General features: G+C 38.2%; 1 protein-coding gene across 1 annotated transcript in view; it reads left to right on the forward strand.

Annotated features, from left to right (window-relative positions):
* LOC145259606 (contactin-like) overlaps nucleotides 1-25,326 on the forward strand; it is a 203,633-nt gene that overhangs the window by 176,735 nt on the left and 1,572 nt on the right. Inside the window, exons 11-12 of the mRNA XM_080117262.1 lie at nucleotides 12,752-13,024; nucleotides 20,543-20,842. Of these exons, the coding sequence (XP_079973388.1) occupies nucleotides 12,752-13,024; nucleotides 20,543-20,842 (573 nt within the window). The remainder of the gene's footprint in view (nucleotides 1-12,751; nucleotides 13,025-20,542; nucleotides 20,843-25,326) is intronic.

Below are 25,326 nucleotides of genomic sequence, written 5' to 3' on the forward strand. Positions count from 1 at the left end.
TGCAATGCATCGGTACTTCGCCACGGTAATACATTTTGGCCATATATACTATTATACTGAGCCGGCAGTGCTTCCCACTAATAACCATAGCTTGTGTTTTTTTTTTTTTGTTGTTGTTTTTTGATACAGGTGGAGTGGTGACATACTTCCACCGAGCAACGCCTGTACACGGGTCCTGCTTGTAATAAATAAGAATTCTGTATTAACTAAAATATAATATTTATGCGTATTTTACGATAAGACAACTAAGGACTACTTTGTCTCTTGTGTACTGCAGTTTGTAATTTGGTTTAAGTTGAAATTTTAGAGAGTATATATCTGTCTATGTCGATAGTTAGCCAAGTCGGATGCTACAGAAGATACATCTGTTTGAACATGGAGCATTCTAATATGAATATTCGGAAACTGTCCCATAGAGTAGCGATGCACAGTGCAGCGGAGAAGGACTTCTGAGGACTTACTACTGTTAGTCTTAGTTTTAACTGAGTGAGCCTAGTGATCGTAAGATCCCAACATAGACATAACAAAAAATGAGCACAGTTCATGGCAGGTGGTTTCAAACAGAAATAAAAGCTGGCCAATTTGGCCATCAACATTGTGAACACGAATAGATTCGTCAACTACCTGGGTTAGATCATGTGCAAGGGGAAACCCACGGCAGAACATCTGGGTGGGCCAGCCATTCAACTTTGTGGGTATTGAACTCCCCATAGACGTGAATTTTTGCTGAGGGCTTGGCAGTCAAGATGTAGTTAATTTGTTCCGTGATTCTCTCAAAGATGTTGACATTGTGGTTGTGGGTACGGTAAAGAGCAAATAGGAACACGTTGCTGTGAGTAAGTACTACTTGAAAGTACACGTAGCGTAGTTTTGAATCTATTTTAGAGATGTCCTTGGCACATGGGAAGCCATCTCGAATGCAGGTACATATTTTATGTCCGTAGCGGCCAGGAGGATCAGGTTTGAGGAGTAACTTAGTATAAATGTTTCTAAGGAAACAGTTAAGCTAAGGTCAGTTTTGAAAAGAATAACAGGTTAGGTTTGGTCTTCTATTATTAGATTTGAACATCTCGAAAGTTGGAATGTAGACCCCTGATGTTGGAGAAGGAGACCTGGTAATTGGGGGTATTCGTTGAAAATTAGGGGTTTTTCTTTGTTTTATTTTGTTCATGATGAGGTTGGGAAGTTTTGCATAAAAGGACAGCAGATTTTTTTAGAGAAAGGCATAGAGAATATAATTTTACTGACGAATGACGAGGGAAAAACCGCAATTGTTTCCACTAATATGACACCGAGAAAACGTACTACTGCATGTGTAATGATATCACCCTTTGGCTGTGATCATAGCGTAGCACTTGCGTTAACTGTGGTAGGCAGGGCCAAAAGCCAAAACATAATCATTATTAATGATAATTGATTTGAGCTTATGTTACGTCAGTGGTTGGGGTCTTAGACACGTGATGAGATGTAGATTTGAGGGAGATCTTGATGCAAATCTTGGTCAAATGGTCTGATCTTCTTTGACCGCCATTGGAACAAACTTGGCGCAAATCTTTCACATCTTCAGTTTGTCTCGAATAATTGTATATACAATTTCCACACTGACATCAAACTGCACTTATTGTATCTATAGACACACGGCGATCCTTATCTATAAAATTCTTTATTTGGCCAATCAACTCAATGTTCTGACTTTTCTTACTTCTTCCCCACCTCTCATTATCCCTCGCAGACTTCCTGCCTTCATTTATTCTCATATGTAACAACACCACGAAAAAACCGATGCCCGATTCATGCCAAATTGTCCAAAAGTAGCCTGAATCATTTTTTTGTGTGTCGTGTTTTTCAATTTTAAAACAGACAACCATTGCATATCGTTCTTCTAAATTGTCATACGTTCAGATTTCATTTTTGAATCACCAGCTGTGACAATCAGTAGGGTGTATTCCAGTTCCTTTCTGTAGCTGTTCATTTGAACAAAAAGTATTAAAAATCAGTTAGTCATCGCATAAGATGTATAGCAATTATATACTGAATTTTCAAGTGTCTACAATTTTAAATGCATGTACAAAAAAGTCTAGAAACTTATTGAAGGCACCTCGTACAACACCTTTAGTAAACAGATATATCTATATCTATACTTACTATTATATAAAAGGAAATTTGTGTGTGTGTGTGTGTGTGTGTGTGCACGTTCGAGTGAGTCCGTCCCCAGTGGACTAGAAAACGACTGGGTCGATTTTTACGAAGTTTCACAGGGAGGAATATTACGTATCTGGTAGTGTTCTTAGATAGGCTTTGCATCGGAATGTCTTCGATAAGTATCGATAGTCAATAATCGAAAAATCCGATTAAAAAAAGGAACATGAGATTGGGACCAAAGTTAACATCTTACACAGCCTAACTTCACAAGTGCTTGCATTTGAGAATTTTTTACCACAAAAGTCGAAGAATCCAGCATATAAAATACAACAGTCACCCATTTTAGCACTCATCAGGCTCAGCATTGATTTGAACCTATATGCGTGATATCTGTAAGACATATTTTATTTATCTATGTACAAATGATTCGCCCGAATACGACTCATCAGTGTGACAAAATATGGCTATGCTACTAGTTGTATTCAAGTCAACTTTGACTTCCATCAAGGCCTGAACGCCACTCGATAAAGGTTAAAATAGCTAAATAACTCCAATAGTTCAGAAAAAACAGAAAGATGACCATTCACACATTTGCAAGAAAGCACTTGATGTATTGCGCATCAAACGTTGGCTTTGGACAGTAAATATGCCGACCTATTGCTAGCCACAGCAGACGATGCGCTATGATTAACATTTTACCATGTCTGCTCATCCTTCTCACACACCTGCATCTGTCCCTTCGCCTCAAGCCATTTCTCTTGATGGGCAAATGGCGTGTACAGACGCCGTTCGAAACAGACAAGCTGCGTAAATTCACATCGCGTGCGACGCCATGTTCTGAACCGCATCACACACAAAGAAATTACTACGCGACGCAATTAAGACTTTTGTTAACTAAAGTTTTCAAGTAAGCATTTGTGCTTTTTTATGTTCTGTGTTAAAGGAGGAGGCCAAGATAGCCTCTTGATTCGTTTAACGAGATGTCTGCGTTTTAATTTTTTCGTCCTAAACGGTCTTTATTGCAGCAGACTCCGCTTCAAGCATTTATTAATTAAAATGAGATAATTTCAGTCACTGAAGACAATATCTAATATATTAGCAAGAACAACCGGCGTTACCCAGCTATAAACGAAGACCCTTGAATAAGGTGCAAAGTTCCGTTGTCTTAAATATTTTTTTCTGGAGGCTGATAACGCTTAGTGGGGGCGACATGATTGGTGTAAGAAGAGTCTGCTATCTCGGTGGATTAAATACGGGGTTCCGTTCGAAATTTGGTGCAGATTTCCGAGTTCGACATAATGTAACGTTGTAAGGGAACCAACACGTTGTAGATTCTATCGCAAAGGAGACAAAGAATAAGAAAGAGGAGAGAAATTACACCCTTGTTTCAGGTTTTCAGAAAAAAACAACTTTTATTCCTCATTCTCCCGTTACATGTGACTTCTTTTGATCACTGTGACGTCACCCACGTCTCTAACGTGATATCTCCTTTTTTATATAGTCTTTTTCTTGTTCCTTACCGTTACGTTGTTTCGTACACGACTCGGTATTTGCATATAGCCGTCATACGCCCTCTGTTACAACAAAGATTCCAGAGTTCGACCGAAAGGATCCTTCTTTCGGAAAAATACGACTGAAGAAGTGCGGCGGTTACATCAATTGAAATGTGAGAATAACACTCAAGATGGGAACAGTAGTTCGAATGATACAAAATATCTACATACAGTGACACCCGGATATAAAAAACCCGAATATAAGAAAACGGATATAAGAGACATTTTCTCTGGTCCCACAGAATTGTGTTAATGTCCAGTGCAATCTGGATATAAGAACTCTGGATATAAATGTAACCCGGATAAAAGAGAGCTTTAAGTGCCCAGGATCAGAACTCTCTTATACCCGGGTTACATTTTATTAATAGGATAGCGTGTATGTTATTTATTTTTTGTTCACGGTTACATTCAAGTGACTGTTGTTTAATCATTATAGACTTCTATTTCTTGTAATAAATAATTTTACCAAGAATTCTTCATAAATTTTGGTTTCAGTTTCAATTATAGCCAAAAGAACTCAATTTATAAATATATACATATATTTTTTCTCCTAAGTTTTGGTTTCGATTTCGATCTAAGCTGATGCATCCAAGTCATATGGATATATATTTTTTTATTTTTGAAATCGCAACTTTATAATATATACAAATCGATAGAACATTAACTCTATAATAATATATACGAAATCTGCAAGAATGAAAATATCATATTTAGCATACTTTACGATCGGGCTACGCCGGGCGTTCATGCTAGCTTAGATAAATACTTTTGCAGTTTTAACAAAAGAGCTACAATAATATAAGGACGTCTCCATATACGCTGAACATCTACAGAATGCCAGTGTCGATATATTACATATGCATGAGTCCACTGTGGAATTTCCACAGGCCCCGCTAGTTTATATATTATTAACATAGTACCGCTAATGCGATGGCAGCAAACTCGTTCTCGAGTATTGCCATTACTTAATACATCTCTGGCCCACATGAGGCAGATATGAGCGCCACAGCAGCACGTGCTGGACGGTCACTTCTATGAACCTTCTACAGTCTTGCACATCTGTTGATGACCGGGTCCAGGTTGTGGTGCTCTGAACACCTGCCGGTTCAAACCTTGGATGTTCCAGAGCCTTTATTTCCATTGACGCCCATATTCGCATCAGTCCTCATTGAGTGTTTGCTTTCCGTTTTAGGCTACATCCAACCTTTTTGTTATCCAGATACACACTGATGGTAAAATGTGTATTCCATTACATATCATGTAATGCCTGTGTTTGAAGCTTTTTATGGCGAGGAAACGCTTGGCGCCGAGACAATCCCACTCTCTGAACAACTGTCACATTGAACCAAAAAGAAGAGCAAGTCAACATCATTGGATGCAGCAGTTGCCGCAGGTTTTTATACCAGAGTTTTCCTTCTCCTAGAGAGGTTGCCTTCACCACGGCTTACAGAGCCCTCTCCACCCATCACGCCATTTGATCCATGACTGGGACTTAGGTTTCTGGGCACTAGAGCATATTCCACACGTCGGTGGGTTATGTATGCCGCACCTTACAGGACCTAAGCTCCTCTGGAGGTTTCTGTCAGGGTTACCTCACCCTTAGCCTTTGATTAACCCTCGTTGGCCCACAAGGCAGTGGAGGTCCAGTTATACGGCGCAGGACACTCGCCGTTCATCAGAGCCCCGTCTGCGTGGCAGTGGTCACGACGTGCACGTGAGGTTGATTTGTCTGGGAGAAGCATAGTATGACGTTAAGACATCTGTGTGCTTTTAACACACATCCACAACAGACCTTGACCACCGCGTGTGTCACGGCTTCCACCTTAATAAATTATTCGATCGGGAGATCCTATTTATTAAAAGGAGGATAAAAGGTGATAACATACTACTATAAAGATCCGTTAATTTTATGTTCACAGCATGTCATCATCTTTTATCCACCGTTTTATTAAATAGGATATCCCTATCACCGAAAAACGCAGTGTAAAACATAAAGTAAAATAAAATAAATGATGTCACTTTTGTGTGTAACTGAAACTAAAATATACCATTCTTTGTTTTCTGTCTAGGATTCAAGGGTGGTATCTGTTCTGTCTAAAGATGGTATTATGTCTAAAGATGGTATAAAGATTGAATATGTCACACACGTCTATAAGGATATTAGAGATGAACCGTAATAACCAGATATATTCTGATGCTACGTTAACCAGATTACTTAGATAAATACTTTTACAGTTTTAACAATTCAAGTTCTTGGCCCTCAGGACAAGATCACAGTGTAGTATTTGGCCTTCGGGGCATGATCAAAGTGTAGTATCTGTTCCGGCAGATGCTGCACTTAAGATAATTTGTACCAGTCAATGGAGGGGAAACCCTCTATACTGGGACAATTATTATTTTTGGTAACCAGAGTGACCCCTTTTAGGGGAGCTGGTTTTTACCTCACATTAAAAACGGCCTTGTGCCTAATTTGCTCAGTGGGGGAGCAAATAAACACCATCTGTTCCGGCAGATGCTGCACTTAAGATAATTTGTACCAGTCAATGGAGGGGAAACCCTCTATACTGGGACAATTATTATTTTTGGTAACCAGAGTGCCCCCTTTTTGCCTACTTTTAGGGGAGCTGGTTTTTACCTCACATTAAAAACGGCCTTGTGCCTAATTTGCTCAGTGGGGGAGCAAATAAATACCATCTGTTCCGGCAGATGCTGCACTTAAGATAATTTGTACCAGTCAATGGAGGGGAAACCCTCTATACTGGGACAATTATTATTTTTGGTAACCAGAGTGCCCCCTTTTTGCCTACTTTTAGGGGAGCTGGTTTTTACCTCATATTAAAAACGGCCTTGTGCCTAATTTGCTCAGTGGGGGAGCAAATAAATACCATCTGTTCCGGCAGATGCTGCAAGCTATGACTAGCTATGACTAGCAAAGACCAGATGTGGGGGCAACCCCACATGCCTGACCATTAACCAGCTCCCATTTCCACCTCTCGGGAGCTGGTCCCCTTTCTCCCTTCCCCCTCCCTTCACTCCTCACATTAAAAATCGGCCTTGTGCCTAAGTTGCTCGGTGGGGGAGCAAATAAATACCATCTGTTCCGGCAGATGCTGCAAGCTATGACTAGCTATGACTAGCAAAGACCAGATGTGGGGGCAACCCCACATGCCTGACCTTTAACCAGCTCCCATTTTCCACCTCTCGGGAGCTGGTCCCCTTTTTCCCTTCCCCCTCCCTTCACTCCTCACATTAAAAATCGGCCTAGTGCCTAATTTGCTCGGTGAGGGAGCAAATAAATACCATCTGTTCCGGCAGATACTGCAAGCTAGACCATATGTGGGGGCAACCCTACATATAAGACTTTGGTCAATGTAGGGATAACCCTTTATACCAATTGTCACTATCCAGCTCCCCTACTCCCCGGGGAGTTGGTCCCCATTTCCCCTTCACTCCTCACATTAAAAATCGGCCTTGTGCCTAATTTGCTCAGTGGGGGAGCAAATAAATACCATCTGTTCCGGCAGATACTGCAAGCAAAGACCATATGTGGGGGCAACTCCACATATAAGACCTTGGTCAATGTAGGGGCAACCCTTCATACCAATTGTCACTATCCAGCTCCCCTACTCCCCGGGGAGTTGGTCCCCATTTCCCCTTCACTCCTCACTTTAAAAATCGGCCTTGTGCCTAATTTGCTCAGTGGGGGAGCAAATAAATACCATCTGTTCCGACAGATGCTGCAAGCTATGACTAGCAAAGACCAGATGTGGGGGCAACCCCACATGCCTGACCATTAACCAGCTCCCATTTCCCACCTCTCGGGAGCTGGTCCCCTTTTTCCCTTCCCCCTCTCTTCACTCCTCACATTAAAAATCGGCCTTGTGCCTAATTTGCTCGGTGGGGGAGCAAATAAATACCATCTGTTCCGGCAGATACTGCAAGCAAAGACCAGATGTGGGGGCAACCCCACATACCTGACCTTTAACCGGCTACCATTTCCCACCTCTCGGGAGCTGGTCCCCTTTTTCCCTTCCCCCTCCCTTCACTCCTCACATTAAAAATTGGCCTTGTGCCTAATTTGCTCGGTGGGGGAGCAAATAAATACCATCACAGTGTAGTATCGTTTCTTCAGATGCTACACTTCAATTTCTTGTTCTCTGTCAGTGGAGGAGAAATCCTTCACGACCGAGACAATTTTAATTTTTGTTCGCTGTCCCAAATAAGGTTTACTCAATATGTGGCTAACCCACACATTGGCTTTTACGATGAATCGTGCACCTTATCCAAGTGACGTCACTTGAAGTAACAGCGCCAAGTTTGATTCTCCACCAGACCAGGTGAATTTTTGTTCTTGAATCCAGTAAGACCAAAAGACGACAAGAATGATATGCTTAAACATTTTTAAATGGTTAATTGGGAAGAAGAAAATTATGTTCTTAAATTCTTCGGGCCAAGATCAAATTGTAGTATCTGTTCTTTAGATGATGAGTCTCAGTATCTTGTTCTCTATCAGTGGAGGAGAAATCTTTCACAACTGAGACAATTTTTATTTCTGTACCTTTTCTCCACGTTAAAAAACGACGCTGGTGTCTAACTGTGCCCCGTGGGGAGGCATTGTAAATAGGTACAATAATATCAGAGCGTCTCCATTTACGCTAAACGTCGACAAAATGCCCAACAGCAATATATTATATACGAAAGATGCCGCGCTAGTTAATAATTGTAGTAAGTAAAATGTTGTCGGTTCTGTTTGTTATTAAATTATTACTTGGAAGAGATTATCATAAAAGTATACCGAAGGCAATATTGTTTTAATCTACATTTACAAAAATAAGTCATTTGCTATGAATAGTTTACAAAACTTTCACTCAATTAATAAATAAAGATTAGCTAACACTTAACTAAGACGTAAATCGTTTTTCTATTCGACAATGTAGATGTTCGATAAATTATGAGATTTCCGTCCTATACATAATGCGATAAAGACTGTGTATCGGCGATAAAAAAAAATGGTTTTATATTTTCTTTTAAAAGATTATTACAGGATTAGCGGGACCCGTTGAAATTCCACGGAATGAGAACTATATTTAGTCAACAAATATCTGTTTTATATGTACTATTATATAAAAGGAACGGGAAATGTTCACCGCTGGCGCTGCGCCAACTGAAGACGCCTCAACATTTTTCAATAAAGCGACAACTTTTATAGGTATTCGGGTATGCTGAATGCGAATACTGTAGAAAAAATTAATGCAGACAAAGAGTTTTCGATATATATATACCTCTATTATGCATCGTAAATTCTAGTAGCTTGAACTTGTCGCCATCTTTGTTGTTTCGATGTGTGTAGTTAAGTCTACGAAACGCAAACGTTTATTCGACGTCATTTCTTTCGGAATAAACATCCCCCACCTTCCCATGTTAAGAACGGTTTTCGAAATAAACAACCCCAATCTCCCATGTTAAGAACGGCTTTCGGAATAGACACCCACAACCTCCCCATGTTAAGAACGGCTTTCGGAATAAACACCCACAACCTCCCCATGTTAAGAACGACTTTCGGAATATTGTTGAGTTAATGACACAGATCGTCTGTTCACTGCAGCATGCGCGGGCATGCTCTATATACCATTTCATTGAAACAAAGATGGCGGCCAGATAAAACTACTAGAAATTACATAGTAAAATACTCGAAAACTATTTGTCTACGCTAATTTTCCCTATTATATGTGTTTTCAGTATGCCCGAAAACCTTTAAGTCGTCATTTTTTTAAGAAAATGACGAGGCGTCTTCAGTTGGCGTAACTGTGAACATGAACCTAAGGAACTTTGTGTGCGTGTATGTGTGTGTGTGCGCGCGCGTGAGTTTGTTCCCTATGGACTAAAAAACGACTGGGTCGATTTTTATGAAATTTAACATGAAGGTACATTACGTGTCTGACAGTGTTCTTAGATAGGTCTTGCATCGGAATGTCTCCGGTAAGTATCAATAATCAATAATCGAAATAACCCGAAAAAAAAGGAACATGCGATTTTAACCAAAGTTAACATCTTACACAGCCTAACAAGTGCATATGAGAAGTTTTATTACCACAAAAGTCGAAGGATTCAGCATATAACATCAACAGTAGGTTCTTTGCTATGACAGGGACGCGTTCGAAATGAATGTTTCTGTTAAATAACATAATCGCAACATGGTCATTGGCTTTTATATTTTAAACTTAAATTCAAGTCATTATTAGTGCACAAGTAGCAAGGCCAGACATATAAAATCAACAGTATGTTCTTTGATATGACAGGTGCGCGTTCGAAAATAATTTTTCTGTTTAGAGCAGAATTTAAGCGTGAACTTGACTTTTGTATTTTAAACTTTAGTTTAATCCATTTAATTAATAAAAGAAACAGTAAGTTCTTTACGGTGCAATGTAAACTACAATGTATTGTGGACGAAGGCAGGTGAATCTTCCTCCGGGTGCACCACGATGGGTCGCCAACTAGAGCAGGCAATTAATCGATTGGATTGAAAAAATGGACACTATTAACGATTTTGATTGCAATAAAAATATGAGTGTTTAACAATAGTTAATCATTATTCAATCCCACGCAACATCGGGTCTCCCTGCCAGTGTTTTAACAGAACTATTATTCTTCTGAATAACGCAAAAACAAATAAATATTTTGAACAGAAAAAATCAATAACATACAGCAAATATATTTTTATTAACCATTTTATGAAAATAGCGTCCATTGTATCTAAAATCTAGAACTGGCCCAAATGACATAAATTAATAATGTTAAGCAGAGGTGCGAGCGAACTAATGTCCAAGCAACGAAAATAAACAATGGAACCCCTGGTAATGTAAGCAGAGGTACGAGCGAGCTAATGTCCAGGCAAACGAAAATAAACAATGGAATCCCCAGACTTGTAGCGACCTGGATCTATGACGCAAATCAGTCACGGGTCAGACCGAAAACCAGCAAAAAATATAATAAAAAGCTGGGTTAAGAGGTCGAAGAGGCATCAATAAAAGAGAAAAGATAAACAAAGCAAGGAAGAGACAGTCAGAGAGACGGACAGCTGAGGGACACAAATTGACCACCCCTACCACGAACCTCCAACCACCGTCACTGTGTTGAAGTGTGTATAGTCTGTTTTTATAAACAAAGTGTCTCGTATTCATTGATTAATGAAGTAACTGTCCATTTTAATCGCTAAATTATCACTAGCCAGACATATATGTAACAATAATTACTAATAAACACCCAGAAAGTAATATTGTGCTACATAGTTCATTACAAATAATAACATCACATTGTAAGAAACAATAATTAATTTATTCCTTAAATCCGACACATTATGACAGACGCTTTTTTTTATTGCTTCTGACCTGTTTCTTTCGAATGTTCCCGTTTACATAACGTTTTGCAAACTTATTTCTTCAGTGACGAGCCGCTGCAAATCGAAATCACTAAAAAGTTTTTTTTTCACTGTAATGGTACTCGAAGACGAGGACAAAATCATTAAAAATTGGGTCATTTTTAAGCAGTTTGATATTAAAAAAATTATATTTGATGTGTACCAAAGCGTAACGTACGGACTAACTATGGAAGAAACAAGCAGAGGTTTTCATGATGAGAAAAATATAAATAGTATTCCGACAAGATAAACAGATAAAAAAGAACCAGCCATCAAGATTATGACTTTTTTGTACGACTTCTATATGAATACATCGAGGAAAATAAAATACCAGTACAATATTTAAAAACATATTTGTTGTGAAAAATGGTGACCGCTCTATTTCAGAAGAAAAAAATATCCGTTAGGGAATTAGAAAAAAGTAATAGTGTTGTAGAAAAAGAAAGATTTTTTTAGCGTCATATGATTGTTAAGATAGTTAAAAAGATACGATATAATTTATATTGTGTTTGGAATTTCCAACGACACTTTTCGTTCTTAAATAGAACAAGGTAATCATTTTCAAAACAAATATTATTTCAAATATTTAAAAGATGTTTTCCGTTCTGAAATGGAAGAAAGTAATCTTTTTCAAAACAAATATCATTTCAGATATTTTAACGACGTTTTCCGTTCTTAAACCGAACAAAGTCAACTTTCTCACAATAAATATTATTTCAAATATTTAAACGACGTTTTCCGTTTTTAAATAGAACAAAGCCGTCTTTTTCAAAACAAATATCATTTCAAATATTTAAACGACGTTTTCCGTTCTTAAAAAGAACAAAGTCATCTTTTTCAAAACAAATATCATTTCAAATATTTAAACGACGTTTTCCGTTCTTAAAAAGAACAAAGTCATCTTTTTCACAATAAATATTATTTCAAATAATAAAACAACGTTTTTCGTTCTTAAATCGAACAAAGCCTTCTTTTTCAAAACAGATATCATTTCAACTATTTAAGCGACGTTTCCGTTCTTAAATCGAACAAAGTCATCCTTTTCACATTTAGTCTAGCTATCACTTTTAAATTGTAGGGGAAAAATGTGGCTTACCATTAAATCCTTCGCGCGAGTGCGTATCATGTGGAGTCGAACTGTCGGGAGAATGGAAGGAAGAATCAAGATGGCGGCACCTAGCCCCTGTCGTTCTTGGGGAGACTTTCCATGGTAGCTTTCTATTAAGAAAAGACCCAAGATGGACCAGATATGATTCCCGATTGGCCAGATGTTGAAACCCCAAATAAATGTTAACCGCCCTTTGTGTTGTAAATGTATTTATGTATATTATTGTTTCGCCATGAACTGTATTTAAATGTACATACACACGCAACAAACTTTAGATAAACAATCATATGTATATACACATGTATATACACATGTATATACAACTGCATGCGATCACATCACTAGTCGATAATAGAAACTGATAAATACATACAACGCCCACAACATTAATAATGAGTAAGAAACAATATATGCGCACGTAGGAGTGAACAGCTAATTTCTATTAATGAAAAGATGAGACCAACAACAACAAAAAAATGAACTTGCAAAAGATAATAAAAGGTGAATGCATTTTTCTTTTTGTCTTTGCAGCGAAACCGTACTTTATATTTCCACTGAAAGCGCAGCACATCGACACCGATTCACACCTCACCTGGCGGTGTGAAGCTCGTGGTCGACCAGAGGTCACCTACAGCTGGTACAAGAACGGCCAATCGATTGATCCACATAAGGACGACGTGGAAATCTCCAGGAACTCTTTGCTTATCAAGTCAGCATCCGCCGAGAAGCACAACGGAATGTATCAATGCGCTGCAACAAACTCTTTTGGGACTACTTTCAGTAGCGCTCAGCTGAGAGTCCTAAGTTATTATTTTACTTTTATATATTTTATTTTATTGTATTTTATCAATTTATCATACTAATGAGTCAATAGTTCTTAAGACTAACATCCATTTTAATGTGAAGCTTAATTAAATAGATGTTTGATTACAGGGAATGAAAATGTTTAAGGAAATAAACAAAGTTTAATTGCGAGAAATAGCTTAATAAAATCTGTTGTGATAGAATTTTAAGAAATAATGTTGGATTCTAGAGAAAAACAATTTAGAGGTAACTACGTGATTTAAATGTCCCCTTCTTCCGCTTCTCTGTTTTCACACATGTGAATTTTGAGGTCGTTTTGATGGCTGTTTAAAGAAAATGGCTGTTTAGAAAATATGTACGGTTTAATAAAACTCCTTATTGATATTGAATTTAAATTCCCTTACTATCTCACCATCTAATGTCACATATATGGATGACTATCATCGTCTTGGTTGTATAAACGAAAAGTTATTTCGTTGTTAAAATGAATACGAGACGCTTTTATGTTTTTAATGCAGATTGTTTATTTACAATTTCCACTTTAAAATAACAGTGATAGCTATCATCATAGCGCGGTGGAGGGTCCCGAGGATGGGTCGCAGAACTCTGTATCAACCTGTATTTTCGCTTTGTGTCTACTTGCCTCTGCTTTCTCACTGCTCTTTTATTCATATCACTTTGGCCTGTTGACCTTTTTCTCGCCAGCTAGTTCATTGCTTTGCAACTCTCTGGGTCATAGTTCCTGTTGATTGACCTGTTTACCTTATTTCGCCAGCTTTTTTATTGTATTTTTTCTGGTTTTGGTCTAACCCATTAAATATCGGTTAGCTTTTCTGCCCGATTGACGTCATGGATATAGGTTATTTTAAATCCCGGGATTTCCCATTCTGTTCTTTTGATTGCCCGGATACAGCTCCGTAAAACTATTATAGGTCACATTTACTGAGACTGACTTATTGTGTTCTTTGATCGCCCGGACACCTCTCCCTAACACTAAAACTAAAGTAAAATTCCACGAGCAAAGTTTCTTTCCGTGGAACACAATATCGCTAGGATGCGTCCCAGTTTATTATAACACGGCTGTTTTCAAATCTACTGTAAACAAATTCTCGTTGAGCCATCATCTTAAATAACCAAACGCTATCCAAGTTCTACCATAACGGATCCTAACAATGTTGTTCCACAGTCCACCTAATACTTATTTACTTTTAAGAATAAGTTTTGTGTTTTAATGAACGGTGACCCTCCCTTAGTAAAGAGGATGTTGCAGTCCAGAGGTAAAGAGTTATCGTGTTGATTACGTGCTTTAAATATTTCTTACTTCCGTTTCTCTGTTTTCACACATGTTAGGTTTCAATTCACTGAATTTATTAAAATCTGTTAAATATACAAAATAGATTAGATGCATTCTGTAGATGCGGCCAATGATTTTTAAAGAGTTTTTTTTCTGCCAGTCCGGTTGTCGTGCTTGTTTTTAATAGCATTTAAAATGAAACAACACATCTATGTAATCGGCTATGTCTATAAACCGGGCAATCCATTAGTCTTTCACGGTATCGATATCTAAATCCTAGCATTTCCGTCAACTCTCGCCAAACCTAAGAATGAAATAATGTTACGTTGCAACTTTCCGCCATGCGTGCAGAAAATCTAGTTGACGTCATGCTTAAAAAATACATGAAAACATTCTTTCTCTGATCTTCCTTTACCACAGCGGACGCCGATTGCAAATAAGTCTTTCAATAACTCGAAAAAGAACTCGGTGACGAAAAAGAAACCCTGCTAAAGACAGAGGGGGTTTATTCGCCTTGATCTTTGTTTAAAAGCAGGTGTTCGTGGAGAGTGGAACGATAAAATTATCGTCCTTGAAAAGACGACACAATTTTATTTCCGTTTGATGGAAACCGTTTTTTTTTTTTTTTTTTTGCAGACTATATATACTAGTTGGCCAGTGGTGTACAAATCCCAAGAGCGATAGGGGCCTTCTATGGTGTCTGAAAGTAACACAATATTGAAAGAGCTAGATCGGAGATCGCCGCTGTATAACTCATGCTCTCAGCCAGTGCAAGATATGACAACAGGATCCTCAAAATGATCACTGGATTATCCCAAATTACAGGGACGTGCCCATGGTGATGAAAACAGAGTTATTGACAACGGTTATGATATTTGATGTGGTTTCAAGTGAGGGTCACATCATGCAACCTCACATCTTTAAAGTCGGCTTGAAAGTCGAAAGTGTTCCTGGATGTACTGAAGAATGTGGCGATCCCGTCGCGTAATCAGATGACCGCGGGTAGACCCTGGGTGCATCAGCAGGATTCAGCGCAGGCCCACAGGCCCAGAAACCCAGGCTTTTCTTCAGAAGGAGTGCGACGACTTTGTACCTTTCTCACTCCCCCTCTCCTCATTCGGTCTGAACTCGCTTAACTACTTCGTTTGGTCATACGCCTAGAACATCCCCAACATGACCCTCCACAACACCGATCCCACCATCCGCCGAGTATTCGCTGAGCTCCTGTTTGCGCTTGTGGAAAAGGCATGCTCCCGGTTCCGGGCCCTTATAGAGGCAGTGATTGGGGCTAAAGGCAGCTACATTGAATAGATGTCCGTTCTACTACATAATAAAGTTACCTGAATTAATATTTTCACTAAAAGTTTTAAAGTAAAGCTGTGGTGTTTTCTTTTTCTTTAGGGTGACACTTTTATCGTTCCACCTTGTGGGGTGAAAAAAGAAATCGATGATTACTGTGTAATAATATAAACCACATGTGTTTTTCTTCTTTGTGTGCCTTTGAAAAATATGTTCATGCAAGTTTCTCACTTTTTATACGCAGTCCGTTACATATTGTTGCGTTCTGCAAAGTTTTTCAAGCTGCACCGGAAGTAAGCAGACAAGATAGCATTGCATTGTATGGTCCTCCACTTCCGCTCTTCATTCCTGGATGGTTGAATCAATTTTGTAGCCCCCATCTGATCATAGCAGCATTTGATTGCCCCATTTCTATTCATTATTTTGGCTGATGTAAACAATCGTGCCTGGACTACATTTAATCGGGACGCCCTGTGTTCTGACAAGAGGCGTCAGTTAAACCAAACCTGGATGAATGTCACCCCGTCAAGCCAAACCGAGAAAAAAATCCGCTTTTTCTTGGTAGATATTCTGCATTAGACTGAAACACGACAGACAACGTTCGGCCAGGGTCACTTAACAAATACGGGGGTGTTACTGTTTGGCCTTCGGGCCAAGATCAAAGTGTAGCATCTGTTCCGGCAGATACTGCAAGCTATGACTAGCTATGACTAGCTATGACTAGCAAAGACCAGATGTGGGGGCAACCCCACATGCCTGACCTTTAACCAGCTCCCATTTCCCACCTCTCGGGAGCTGGTCCCCTTTTTCCCTTCCCCCTCCCTTCATTCCTCACTTTAAAAATCGGCCTTGTGCCTAATTTGCTCAGTGGGGGAGCAAATAAATACCATCTGTTCCGGCAGATACTGCAAGCAAAGACCATATGTGGGGGCGACCCCACATATAAGACCTTGGTCAATGTAGGGGCAACCCTTCATACCAATTGTCACTATCCAGCTCCCCTACTCCCCGGGGAGTTGGTCCCCATTTCCCCTTCACTCCTCACATTAAAAATCGGCCTTGTGCCTAATTTGCTCGGTGGGGGAGCAAATAACCACCATCTGTTCCGGCAGATGCTGCAAGCTATGACTAGCTATGACTAGCAAAGACTAGATGTGGGGGCAACCCCACATGCCTGACCATTAACCAGCTCCCATTTCCCACCTCTCGGGAGCTGGTCCCCTTTTTCTCTTCCCCCTCCCTTCACTCCTTACATTAAAAATCGGCCTTGTGCCTAATTTGCTCGGTGGGGGAGCAAATAAATACCATCTGTTCCGGCAGATACTGTAAGCTATGACTAGCTATGACTAGCTATGACTAGCAAAGACCAGATGTGGGGGCAACCCCACATGCCTGACCATTAACCAGCTCCCATTTCCCACCTCTCGGGAGCTGGTCCCCTTTTCCCCTTCCCCCTCCCTTCACTCCTTACATTGAAAATCGGCCTTGTGCCTAATTTGCTCGGTGGGGGAGCAAATAAATACCATCTGTTCCGGCAGATACTGCAAGCAAAGACAAGATGTGGGGGAAACCCCACATACCTGACCTTTAACCAGCTCCCATTTCCCACCTCTCGGGAGCTGGTACCCTTCTTCCCTTCCCCCTCCCTTCACTCCTCACATTAAAAATTGGCCTTGTGCCTAATTTTCTCGGTGGGGGAGCAAATAAATACCATCTGTTCCGGCAGATACTGCAAGCAAAGACCATATGTGGGGGCGACCTCACATATAAGACCTTGGTCAATGTAGGGGCAACCCTTCATACCAGTTGTCACTATCCAGCTACCCTACTCCCCGGGGAGATGGTCTATATTTCCCCTTCACTCCTCACATTAAAAATCGGCCTTGTGCCTAATTTGCTCAGTGGGGGAGCAAATAAATACCATCTGTTCTGGCAGATACTGCAAGCAAAGACCCTATGTTGGGGCGACCCCACAGATAAGACCTTGGTCAATGTAGGGGCAACCCTTCATACCAATTGTCACTATCCAGCTCCCCTACTCCCCGGGGAGTTGGTTCCCATTTCCCCTTCACTCCTCACATTAAAAATCGGCCTTGTGCCTAATTTGCTCGGTGGGGGAGCAAATAAATACCATCTGTTCCGGCAGATACTGCAAGCAAAGGCCATATGTGGGGTCGTCCCCGCATATAAGACCTTGGTCAATGTAGGGGCAACCCTTCATACCAATTGTCACTATCCAGCTCCCCTACTCCCCGGGGAGTTGGTCCCCATTTCACCTTCAATCCTCACATTAAAAATCGGCCTTGTGCCTTATTTGCTCGGTGGGGGAGCAAATAAATACCGTATCTGTTCCGGCAGATGCTGCAAGCAAAGACCATTGCCCTTGTGGCAATCTTCTGGTCCATATAGGGGTAACCCTACTTGGGACAGCTGGCAAATCACTATCCAGCTCCCATTTCGCACCTCTCGGGAGCTGGTACCCTTTTCCCTTTCCCCTTCCCTTCACTCTTCACATTAAAAATCAGCTTTGTGCCTAATTTGCTCGGTGGGGGAGCAAATAAATACCTGGCCTTCGGATCTAGATCAAAGTGTAGTATCTGTTCCGACAGATGCTGCAAGCAAATACAATATCTGCCCCCCCCACATATAAGACCTTGGTCAATGTAGGGATCATTCTACAGACCAACTCTAACTATCCAGTTCCCATTTCCTACCCATCGGGAGCTGGTCCCCCTTTCCGTTCCCCCTCCCTCCTCTCTCCACATTAAAACCGGGCTTGTGCCTAATTTGCTCAGTGAGGAAGCAAATAAATACATCTGTTCTTCAGATGCTGCACTTCAATTCCTTGTTCTCTGTCAGTGGAGGAGAAATCCTTCACGACTGAGACAATTTTTATTTTTGTTCCTTTTCTCCACATTAAAAAACGACTCTGGTGTCTAACTCTGTCCCGTGGGGAGACATTGTAAATAGGAACCCACTAGTATATAAATTGGGTTGTTGAAAATATCGGGAAATGAATGTTCAGCTGATGTCAACTTACAAATCTTGAGGTTAAGTTTTACTCAGCTGTGGGAATTGATAGTGATCTCACACGGCACTAAGAGAGTGTGAATGAAAAGGATCGTTGTTCCTTGGGAGCACTATAAATATTGTTTATCTTTGCGTAATCTTATGATTTCTACTCGATTAGCATCTTCCCGCTATACATCTCAAGAAGCACTGCGAGTTAGGAGGTGCAGCTTGTTCAGACTTGTAAGCTTCAATCAGCCAATGATCAAACGAGCCATTGTTCAATGCTGAGTTTAAATTTTAGCATACACAAGACAAGCGTGAACCACAGAGGAAGAACACACATGGAACTTGGTCGTTACATTTTAATACGTACCTGACGTTGTTTATGAAAGTCTCGCAAAAATAGAAAAAGAAAAACAAAGAAAATAAATTCGGCACGAAGTTTTTTTTTTCCAATTGAGAGAAAAGCCAGTTAATGCCGGTCGTTTCCACACGAAGTCGCCTCGCCTGTATTTTCTAAGCCAACGACAATATGGTCACATTTTTGCTTTTCCCCTAGGGATCGATTAGCAGTTTGTTAGTCTACAGACATAACCAGCTGTTATGAATGGAATTTGTTCCACTGTGTACGGGCCATCCGAAAATCTTGTTAGAGTCTTTTATTTTGTTTTGAAGCTTCCTGTCGCGCCGTCACGTTGTTAAAAAAACTCTCACATGTTGAGACGTGCTTAAAAGTTCCTCCATTCGCTACGTGCTTTTTTCCTCATTTTTTCTCCCCTCGTCTCTGATCCGACGTAAGGTCACGCTCCTCCCCCCAACTTGGGCATTTGCGTACTTGCAAATAGCTTCGTAATGCAAAGCCAATGCAGAACATCTTCATGCGTGTGCTGTGGCTGGCTACTTAAGGTTAATCAGTTTTTTTCGGAATGTCACTTTCAATTTTTTCTTCTGTACATGTTCCATGAATTAGAGAATGCGGTCCAAGCTTACGTCAAGATAATATTTATAGTGTTTCTAAGAAACAGCTAACCTGCCTGCCTGTCTGTCTGTCTGTCTGTCTGTCTGTCTGTCTCTCTCTCTCTCTCTCTCTCTCTCTCTCTGATTCACGTTAGTTCACAATCAATTTCCAAAGTCCAGTAAATTTAACCTCGAGTTTAGTAAGTTGTCATCAACTGAACATTCATTTCCCGGTATTTCAACTAACCGATTTATATACAAGTGGGTTTACTCGGAAAATATCAAAAGGTAACCCTTTCCGATACTTCCCTGTATTTGTTAAGTAATCCTGGCCGCCAGTTTATTTGTCACGTATCAGTTTGATGCAGGATGTCTACCAAGAAAACACGGGTTTTTATCTTGATTTGATTTGACCAGGTAACACACAGTGTCCCGAATAAACTCAGATCATGTAGGATGGTCCGTAGCAGTTAAAATAGTGATGGACACCCAGTCCCAGGACTAAATGCAAACACCGCAGACTTGTGGATGGAGCTAGGTTCGACATCGGCTTTCATAGTGAGTAACCACGTCTTTAGCTGGTCTCTCAAGTGTCTTCGCCAACCTTGGAATGGTTCTGGAGTTATTGCTTTGTGAATAAACACCCTGTGTTGCGACGCGCGGCGTAACTGAACAAACAACGCCTCCTCTATAAGAGATTGATTAAGCAAGATAATTCTATAAGAGATTGATTAAGCAAGATAATTCTAGAAGAGATTGATTAAGCAAGATAATTCTATAAGAGATTGATTAAGCAAGATAATTCTGCATCGCATATCGATTTACGTATTGGAGAAAAGCAGTGTTAGTGGACCCACAGAATTCGGTAGAACCAGTACGGGTCCAGTCTTCTACGAACGCAAACCAGTATTTTTAATGGAATCTCTTTAAGCACACTCGTTCTCATTTTGTTTCAGAATTCAAACCGACATTTTGGAAATCTTCGTCGACGTCCCGAAACTTCGTCGGATCGAGTGGCGGCAACGTTTCCCTGATCTGTAATCCGGAAGGAGCCCCATATCCGGATATATCGTGGGCAAAGGATAACCAAGATCTCCACCTCACCAAGAAAGGAGATGTGACATCGAAATTTAATTTGTTGGCCAATGGAAACCTTTTCATCAACGGTCTGACACAAAATGAAGCCGGTATTTACACATGCAAAGCGAAAAACACAGAAGGTTCCGCTGAAATATCCCTTGAATTAAAAGTATTGAGTAAGTACTTCCACTATATCTCATTCTACCTATCCATCTATCTATCTCTATAATTATTATTATATTTTTTAATACCTGCATACACTAGTGTTTCATCATTTTGAGAATCATCAGCAATAAGTTACGATTACAGCCGGCCGAGTGATTCGAACCCCGTCACGACGCCATTTCTGACCTTATCAGCAAGGGACAAATCACACGTTCACATGCCTAACTTATTTGATAAAAGCTATGCTCCTCTTATATCGCAGAGATCAATTTCTCCCAAACAGAATTACTTTTTTGTTTCGCTCCTAATGTAACTATCACTAGACGTCGCATTATCTTACCTAGCATCTTCTCTCCTCTTCTTATAAGAAGCATTAGCCTGGCAATGGTATAAAGAGGCCCCACTTACTCTTCACCTCTAACTGATGTATCACCCTTATTGAATAAATTAATAAATCTATATATTTTAATATATAATGTTATGTCATCATTTTTTTCTTCATTGATCTATCTATCTATCTATCTATCTATCTATCTATCTCTCTCTCGCTCTCTCTCTCTCTATATATATATATATATCTTCTATAATATAAAGCTAGATGTGTGTGTGTGTCTGGTCACGAATAGGCTCCTATATGGTTGACTATTTTTAAAAAACTGAATACATATAATGAGAGAAGATGTATCGAGACACAGGAATGGTTATGTTTGATCTGGCAGAACGGTGGTTAATTAAAATTGTGGGGTCTGAGTTCGCGCCTGGTCCACAAAGTATGGAAATAAAAAATTTAAAAATTAAAAAAAAAAAACGTTTACAAGTGTTTTTGATATAGATGTACGTAAGAATACTTTGATAAGTATGTTTTGACCTGAATAGTGATTGTATAATAAAATTGTGGGGTCTGCGTTCGCGCCTGGCCTCCATAGAATGGAAATAGGCAAAACGTTAATAAAGACTTTCCATATCTATCTGCTTAAGTATATTTTGATAATTATGTTTGAAGAAATATGGTATAATAAAATTATGGGGTGTTCGTTCGAACCTGACCTTCATAGAATGGAAATATGTCACAAAGTTTAACAAGTTTTTTTTAATATAGATCCACAGAATATTGTGATAAGTGTTAACAGGTATATGGGGGTTTATTTATTTGATTTTTACTGTCATCATATTTTTCTTTGGTTTTGATACCCCCAAATTAAACCCAAATTTACAACCCTTCCTTTTTATAACCTATCATACTTTCATAAATCAGAGTCCATTTTCTGTTTTTGAACCCAGTCAACGAGGGGTACTTTTGCTAGTATATATATATATATATATATATATATATATATATATATATATATATATATATATATATATATATATATATGAAAATGTAACTCTTAGTTCGTTCGCAATTAATAGTCTAAAAAACCATTGGACGGATGGCTTCCACGTTTTGGTATAATATGTTTACTATATCCATGTGTGTTTTTATACATTTCTTTTTAATTATAACATTATACTTAATTTTTCTATGATAAATAGGTGGTTTTCTTTGTACCGATAGGCCATTTTTTATTTAGGGACAATTATTTATTACCGCTTCCTGTCACGTTTTCCTGCTAGATCTGGAGATTTCGTTAGCAATCTAGCGGGAATTCTAGAAAATCTGGATATATTTCGCACCCACACACCCGCAATTTTAGATTAAAAAATAAAGAAAAGCGCTTGAAAATACTTTAAAACATAAAATAAACTCATTCATGTAAGTAAAAAAAAGTAGCATTAATTGCCTTTGGTAACAATTATTTATTGATTATTTGTTTTGTTTTTCACCTTTTTTTCGGCTAACCATTCTTAAATCTCGCTATAAAATCGATTTTTCCAAGTATATTTTAGGTGGGGGGGCATTCCAACCTCCGAATTTTAGTTTAAAATACGCCTCCGAATTTTAGTTTAAAATACGATCCAAGCAACCCTGCTTAATTTAGAAGTATTTAGTCGAAAATTGTAAAAAGCAAGAAACAACAGCAAAAAAAAAACAAACTTATACCAATACAGTAGAATTTAATTATCTACCAACCTAAATAATTTTAACATGCTAAAACAAAGTTTTTTTTGTTTTTTCATTTTTCTAATTTCAAAATATGTTGCACCATTATTGTGATATTTAATTTGAAGTATATTTCAATTTAACTTTTATTATAAAAAGTTTGAGTTTATGCTTTGTTTCTTGCAACAAAACAAAATACCATCTCTGAAAAAACAGGTAAAACTAGCTGATAAAATATGTAAGCCTTCTGGGGAGCTAACCGCTTCAATATAATTCCAGAAACATATACTGAGAAAACACGGAACATTTTATATATTGAATATACTATATTTATATTTTTTCTATTGTAGGAAGTTAAAATATGGACTTTTTTTGGGGGGGGGTGAATTAGCGATTTTTGAAAATTTCAGATGATAAAAGTTAAAAATCTAGCGATTTTCTGGACATTTCTTTCTCCTGATCTCGCGGTTTTTTTTTAAAATCTCAGTTGCCAACACTGCATCACTAAAAGGATATTTTGGTCTCAGCACTACAGGCTACAAACCTAAATAATGTGTTTACAATATCGGTAAATTTTCAATGGGTTTAATCACATGATTATTGATAATGTAACCATGTGATTGAAATTTGATTTAAATTAATCACACGTGGTCGCTTTCCTATCAAATATTCATCGAAAAATGGTAGGTACAGACAAAATGAATGCCGACGCTCAAAGTATATACACTTGTGACCTCTCCCTTTACTTAAAAATTCACCAAAAATCAGGAAATTAACCAATATTAATGAAAATTTCAGTATTTATCAAATAATGATCGCAAAATATAATGAACTAATTATTTTTACTTAACTCTTAGTGAAAATGTTTTATTTTGTTTAAACAAAAAATACCTTTACTAAAGTTATGGTTTTCAGTAGTAAATAAAAAACTCCAGAATTTATTTTTGCTTTTTTTAAGCATCGTAATTTGTAACAATAAAAATAATTTTTACAGGAACATTCCGAAAAAGCCCCTAAAGTCTGTATTAATGAATTCGATATAACTCGAAGAAAAATGAATATCTCGCATACTATTCAGAAAATTAAAGATTCAATTAGATTCCTATTTCAGTCACCTAAATTATTTAGGGTGAAATGAGTTTAGGAATTTATAGTCAAACCTAAATATTTTTTTTTGCTTAAAAAATAGCATTAATACAGTAAGTTATGTAAAATTTGCATAGAATGCTCTGATTTACGGTTGTTTTAAAAATGGAACGGAAATTTGAATTCGACACGTCAACTTTTATAGCTTTTCGGGTATGCTGGCAAGGTTAGAGGTGTCTATTCCGAAAGACGTTCTAACATGGGTAGATTGGTAGGTGTGTCAGAAATTTCGTGAAAAATAGTGAATAATTCCACCCCGTCTTTCCAAGCTTATAACTCCTCGAAAAATGTAACTCAAGCCATAATTTTTTTCAATTAAAGGAGCAAGGACGAAGGTTTCATTAAAAACAAAACAAAACAAAAGAAACAACGTGTTTTTTTTAAAAAAGGTTTTAAACTTCGGACTTTACAGGTAAATTTCTAAAAACACTACTTTTTTTGTTTTAAATTTGAATATATTATTCATTAACCTTTTCTCTTCAATCTGTGATATATAACACTTTGGTGAGTAAATTAATTATTTACTTTTTAATAGACATTTCAAAATGGGAGGCGTGAATTATTCGATCCCCTGTCTTTCCAAGCTTATAACTACTCGAAAAATGTAATTCAAGCCCTAATTTCTTTTTTCAATTAAAGGAGCAAGGACCGAGGTTTCATTAATAAAAAAACAAAAGAAAAAACAAACAAAATGGTTTAAAAAAAAACTTTAAACTTTAAAAGTAAATTAAAAAAACACGATTTTTTTTGTTTTAAATTTGAATATATTATTTATTGACCTTTTCTCTTCAATTTTCTCTTCAATTTTCTTCTTCAATTTGTGATAGACACTTGAAAATGGGAGGGGGGCGTGAATTAAAAAAACCGTTTGTCTAAAATATTATATTCGCTTTATTGGAAAGAGCATAAAATTTCACATTGATCCTGAAAATATCGTAAAATAGAATCAATAGAAAAATTTTGATACATTTTTAAAGTTTAAAAATTGAAAAATATTGAGTTCGTAAAATACATTACTGTTTTTTAAAAAATAAAAAATAATTTTCTATTACTTTTAAAACAACTTTACTAGTTTATTTTGGAAGTATAATCCATAAAGAAAATAAACAACCAACTTTTAAAAGAGAAATTACGAGATTTTTATATTTTATTCGCAGTTTCGTGATAGGGGTGTCAAAAATTCCTACAAAAGGTCTGATACATCTACCAGATTGGAGTGTTTATTCGTTGTAAACGTACCCGACAACCTATAAATTTCGACATTTCCAATGTAAATGGTAAGCTGGACTTATGTAAAAAATAACAAAA

The sequence above is a fragment of the Euprymna scolopes genome, chromosome 35, assembly GCF_053919585.1.
Source record: "Euprymna scolopes isolate OS-2025 chromosome 35, ASM5391958v1, whole genome shotgun sequence".
NCBI classification, from domain to species: Eukaryota; Metazoa; Mollusca; class Cephalopoda; order Sepiida; family Sepiolidae; genus Euprymna; species Euprymna scolopes.